Raw genomic sequence first — 6,000 nt, 5'->3', positions numbered from 1 at the left:
GTGGCCCAATGTCCGCCATCTTGAGTGTGGCGCCTCCGCCCGTCTTTCGCAATGCACCTCCCAATTTCCGCCATCTTGAGTGTGGCGCGATCAGCGTTTGTTAGCTTGTAGGCGCCCAATGTTTCATGTGGAACATGGACCTGGATTGAAGGGGAGGAGAAAGAGGGGAAATGGGCGTGGAAATAGCCTGGAGATGAAGATAGTTAATTTTCTCTGTGATTGCTGGTTGTATCAGGGAGTTTTGATATAGGGCTGGCTGAGTTGCAGTTATTATTAATCAGTCTGCACAGATATGTTATTTGCACACTTTGGGAGCAGAATCAGGGGTGGGGACACTGCCATTGCACTACAAAAACTCATTGGTTGAGTTCTGCTCCTATGATGCTGCTTGGCCTGCTGTGTTCATCCAGCTCTGCACCCTGTTGTCTCGGATTTTCCAGCATCTGCAGTTCCTACTACCTCTGGTTGAGACGTATTCTTCTTCTAAAGGGTATAATTGTAAAGGCAGTGACTGGGGTTGTATGGAACATAGAACAGTACAGCACAGTACAGGTCCTTCGGCCCACAATGCTGTGCCAACCTATTATCCTACTCTAAGATCAAACTACCCTGCATACCCTACATTTTACTATCATCCATGTGCCTATCCAAGAGTCGCTTAAATGTTCCTAATGTATCTGACTCCACTGCCAGCAGCGCATTCCACGCACTCACCACTCTCTGAAAAGAACCTACCTCTGACATCTCCCCGATACCTTCCTTCAATCCCCTTAAAATTATGCCCCCTCATAATAGTCATTTCCACCCTGGGAAAAAGTCTCCGGCTATCTCCACTTTATGCATCTCAGAATTACAGGAGTAGGCCATTCAACCCATTGAACCTGCCCTACATTCAGTATAACAAGAGCTGAACAAACACTTCAATTCCTTTTACCCACTCCATAATTCTAAATGCCACTAGTAATCAGAAATCTGTCACACCTTCTACCTTAAACTTACTCAAAAGACTTGTCTTCCACAGCCTTCTGGGCTACCAAATTCCAAAGGTTCACAGCCCTCCAAGTTAACTTATTTTGCCCCATCTAGGCCCTAATTGTCATCTCACTTATTTTTAAATTATGCTCCCTGGTTCTAAGCTCCCCAGCCACTGTATAACTCATTGAAAGTGGCAGAAGAGGTTGAGAAGGTGGTTTATATAGCATATGGTATAGCATATAGCATATGTGCCTTCTCAATAGTGGGATTGAAAAAACAATGGCATTATGTAAAATTGGAAAAAATACTGGTTCTGCCTCAACTGGAGTATTGTGTTCACCTCTGGACACTGCACTTTAGGAAAGGTATGAAGACATTAGAAATTCATTAATGGGATGAGGGCATTGCTGGCTAGGCAGCATTTATTGCCCATCCCTAATTGCCCAGAGGGCAGTATTAGAGTCAACCACATTGCTGTGGGCCTGGAGTCACATGTAGGCCAGACCAGGTAAGGATGGCAGTTTCCTTCCCTAAAGGACATTAGTAAACCAGATGGGTTTTTCCCAACAATGGATTCATAGTCATTATTAGATTCTTAATTCCAGATATTTTATTGAATTCAAATTCTACCATCTGCTGAGGTGGGATTTGAACCTAGGTCCCCAGAACATTACCTGGCTCTCTGGATTAATAGTCCAGCAATAATACCACAAGGCTATTGCCTCCCCAGGAGCACAGCAAAGATTCCACAAGTTCCAGGAGTAAAGAACTTCAGTCACATCGATTGGAAAAGCTGGGACTTTCCTTTAGAGAAGGTTCAAATGAGGTTTAATAAAGGTACTCAAAGACTTGAGCCTTTGGCAGGTTAGTTAGGCACAAATCCCACAGATGGTAGGATTGAGGACAGGAGTGCACAGACTTAAGGTAATTGGCAATGAGTAGTTACAATCTGGAATGTGATGCTGGATGGAAACAGGCTCAATCAAGATATTCAAGAAAGAATTAGATTATTATCTGAAAATATTGCAGCACCGTGGAGAGAAATGAATAGTAAATCCTCAGATGTGATGAACTGAATGGCCTTTTGTGCTGAAACCATTCTACGGTGGTGAAACAATAGGCTGGATGTGGAAGGGTGAGCATCGGGTTTAGGCTGCAATTTATTTTACTTAGCAAGTGTAAATCCCCAGAACCACAGCAATCGCTTCCTCATTTGCAGAGTTTAAGATGATTAGTCCACCTCTTTGTAGAGCGGACACTCCTCATTAATGTGCAGGATTGCTTGTTTCTGCTGTAAGTGCACCCTCAGCATGGAGGTTGGCTGTGTAGGTGTCTGGCTTGTGTTAAACCTATTTAGTAAGGATCACACTGATTCTGGTTGGAGCTGAATGGCCTCCTCTTGTTTTTATGCGAGTTGGAGGATAGCAGCAGGTGAGAGTCCTGGTCAATGCAAACTGTTTCAAATCACCTGATTTATTCTACCATTGTAAACTTTTCCAGTTCGGGAGGAACAGGAGTGGACCATTCCGCCTCCTCCCAAATGCACTTCGATTTTTATTTACTATTCCTGATCCATTCTTTGGACCATCATTTGTAACATAATCTTCAGTTCAGTTTGATATTTTCCACTTGTAGGAGCTTCTTAAAATTCAACTCCTCCAGCCAAGCACTCCTCTTGTCCTTCACTTGCTGTCCATTTCCTCTGCTTACCTGTGTGACCCCTTGTACCATTTGTTATAAGCAAAGTTTTGGAATACCCCTTCCAAAATATCTCCAGCTTTAGATATTTTTAAATTACCAGGCCAGAGATGTAATTAGACATCTCTGGAGCAGCTGGAACTTGAACCTGTGCCTCCTGGCTCAGAGATAGGGTCACTACCATTGCACCATAAGAGCTCTCTCCAGCTCTGTTCCCTTAAAGACACTCATTAGTAATAATATTTTCTAATCAACCTGTTCAGAGATGTTATTACACATCTCTGGTGGAACCTGAACTTCAGTCTCCTGGTTTAGAGGTATGGACACTACCTCCAAGCCACAAGACCCCTCTCCAGTCTGAACTTGCAGCTTAGACGAACAGGCATTTTAAGATTGTTTTGGTATATAATAGCTGATGGTGTAGTCCCTGCTGAGATGCTGTTTCAAAAACAACAATAGGTGTCGAATTATGCATATGGGAGAGAAAACAGCAGTAAAATACCAGTATTTACATGGAAACGAATGTACTTGTTTATACTGGAGCTTTGTTTTAAGGAATACAAGATAAGCCAGAACTGTATGCGTCATGCAGATGTTTTACTGTACTTTTTTACTTAGGGTGATAGAAGGGAAGCAGGCTTCAGTATCTCATACAAATACCAAAATAGAGATAAGGAGAAAGGCTAAAGGAGGGAAATACATCTCAGAGATGTGAAAGCCCAAAATTTTCTGCATAAAAAATGAACATACAAATTATGAGCAGAAGTGGATCATTCAGCCCCTGAAGCCATTTACACTATTCATAGAACATACAACAGTACAGCACAGGAACAGGTCCTTCGGCCCATCATGTCTGCCATTCTGAACTAATCCCATGTGCCTGCACATGATCTGTGTCCCTCTATTCCCTGATCATTCATGTGTCTGTCTAAATGCTGCTTAAACTTTGCTATTGTATCTGCTTCTACCATTTCCTCTGGAAGTGTGCTGGAGGCACATACCACCCTCTGTGTAAAAAACATACCTCTCACTTTAAACCTATGCTCCCCTAGTATTTGACATTTCCACCCTGGGAAAAAAAGACACCAACTAACCACCCTATACTTCTTTCAGGATGCTGCTCAGCCTGTAAAGCTCTAATGAAAACAATCCGAGTCTATTCAACCTCTCACAGCTAATACAGTCCAAACAAGGCAACATCCTGGTAAGCAAAAAAAAATCCCAAAACATGTGGATGCTGGAAATCAGAAACAAAAACAGGAATTGTTGGGAAAACTCAGCAGGTCTGGCAGCATCTGTGGAGAGAAAGCAAAGTTAACGTTTTGGGTCCAGTGACCCCTCTTCAGAACATCCTGGTAGATCTCTCCAAAGCCTTCACATCCTTACTATAGTGTGGCAACCAGAACTGCACACAATACTCTAAATGTAGACTAACTAAAGTCTTATACAGCTGCACCATGGCTTGCCAACATTTTAATGCAATGTGTAATCAAAAGGCAAGCATGCCATATTTGAGACAACAAAGTGCAGGGCTGGATGAACTGCTGTGTTCATCCAGCCCTGCACTTTGTTGTCTCGGATTCTCCAGCATCTGCAGTTCCTACTATCTCTCATGCCATATTTGCCTTCTTTACCATCTTATCCACTTGTGTTGGCAGTCACAGGGCACTGCAGTCTTGCACTCCAAGATTTGTCTGTGTAGCTCACACCTAAGGATCCTGCCATTTAGTGTATACTTTCCTCTTGCATTCAACCTCCCAAAAATGTTTCTGAAGAAGGGTCTAGGCCCCAAAACGTCTAGGCCTGCTCCTCTGATGCTGCTTGGCCTGCTGTGTTCATCCAGCTCTACACCTTGTTATCACCACACACTTTTCTGAATTAAACTCATTTTACCAGTAAGATCACGGCTGATCAGTTTGTTTTCCAAATTCCACATCTGTCTGTCCTTGATAACGCCCAAGAATTTGACTGTAGCCAACGAAATTGTCCCCTTATACATTGAAATTCCCAGAAAATACTTACCCCAAGAGAACAAGGAAAGAAGCTGTAATAAGTTCGCCTTTAAGGGAAGAACAGAAATCCTTGTTGCAGCATCAGATGAAAAATCCTTCAGTAGATTTTATTTCCTTTTTTTCTGGAGTTTCCAGAAAATGAGAAATCTATTTCATTTGAAAAGTTTAAAATGTTACACCCTGTACAGACGCCAACCGAAGTGGGAGAATAGCTGCCTTTTATTTCAGAAATATACTAATTAAAAAAAACCTACAAAGGCACGAAACCAATTCAGTTCTGTAAAGTGGGATACGAAGAAAACAAACAAACATTCCTGATTTACAGCATCCGCAGTTCTTTCGGTTTTTATTTAAACAAACATTGGAGTTTGACTGGGTAGCAGCGCTTTTTGGAAACATCTCGGTTCACTGGTTTGAAAATCCACCTCTCTCCTTCCTCTCTGCTGCGGGGAGGTTGGGTAAACCAAGTCGTGGTTGCTACCGAGCTGCCAACCAGCAAAGGAGCAGCCCTCTGGAAGGTGTGTCTGGGAGGGAGCAGACGACTGAATATATTAAATTAGCGTTGCAACGCAAAACAGCAAGCGACACGAACAGGAAGAAGACTTCACATAGCTGTGAGGAGGTCTTTCTCATTGCTCCTCTGGTCTCCATCTCGAGTTGTGATGCCTCCTGTAAGGAGATGAGTGCATGGCCAGTCGTATATAGCCTTGTTCTTTGTCCTGAAATTCCATGGTATCCCAGCGTCTTTAAAACTAGGAGGAAGCCCTTGGTAGTAAATGGCCACCGCGACTGATACAGAACAGAAAGCCACAACATGGTAAGCTTTGCTTTAGACCGAAAATATTTGGATTCGCAACTATTAAGGTTATTCAATGTCCTGTCTGCTCAGGGATGGCAAGCATTCCATAGCTCTCTGTTACTTTTGCAGTCATCTGCTTGCTGCCAGTCTCAACCTGACTCCCAGTTATTGCTGTGTCTTATAGATTCGCTACAATGCGTTATATTATAAAGGGTTCGAACTGGTTTAATTCTTTGAAATATCCACAACAGCTGTGTATTTATGTTGCACCTTTGACATGGCACACTGTCGTCCCCCCCCCAGAAAAAATGCATGTTCAGAGTAATGCTTGTGCTATGTTGTGAACTTGGTCAAACAGCATGTTTGTAAGATCAGAAGTCAGGCGACACTGATGAAGGGGCAACGCTCTGAAAGCTTGTGATTTCGACTAAACCTGTTGGACCATAACCTCGTGTGGTCTGGCTTCTGACCTTGCCCACCCCAGTCCAACACTGGCACCTCCACATCATATTTATG

At 43.0% G+C, this 6,000-nt stretch overlaps 1 protein-coding gene across 2 annotated transcripts in view; it reads left to right on the top strand.

Moving 5' to 3' along the window:
* The first annotated feature begins 5,241 nt into the window (after positions 1-5,241).
* The window catches only part of hps4 (HPS4 biogenesis of lysosomal organelles complex 3 subunit 2), a 56,143-nt gene continuing 55,384 nt past the window's right edge, over positions 5,242-6,000 (top strand). For both annotated transcript variants that reach the window (XR_007264695.1, XM_020513525.2), the window contains exon 1: positions 5,242-5,502. Coding sequence is in view for 1 of the 2 variants with exons in the window: in XM_020513525.2 (XP_020369114.1) it covers positions 5,462-5,502 (41 nt within the window). In the remaining variant the exon portion in view is untranslated. The remainder of the gene's footprint in view (positions 5,503-6,000) is intronic.

The sequence above is a fragment of the Rhincodon typus genome, chromosome 24 (genome assembly GCF_021869965.1).
Source record: "Rhincodon typus isolate 14 chromosome 24, sRhiTyp1.1, whole genome shotgun sequence".
Lineage (NCBI taxonomy): Eukaryota > Metazoa > Chordata > Chondrichthyes > Orectolobiformes > Rhincodontidae > Rhincodon > Rhincodon typus.
Note: the sequence above shows the minus strand (reverse complement) of the source record. Positions and strands in the feature narration are given on the sequence as shown.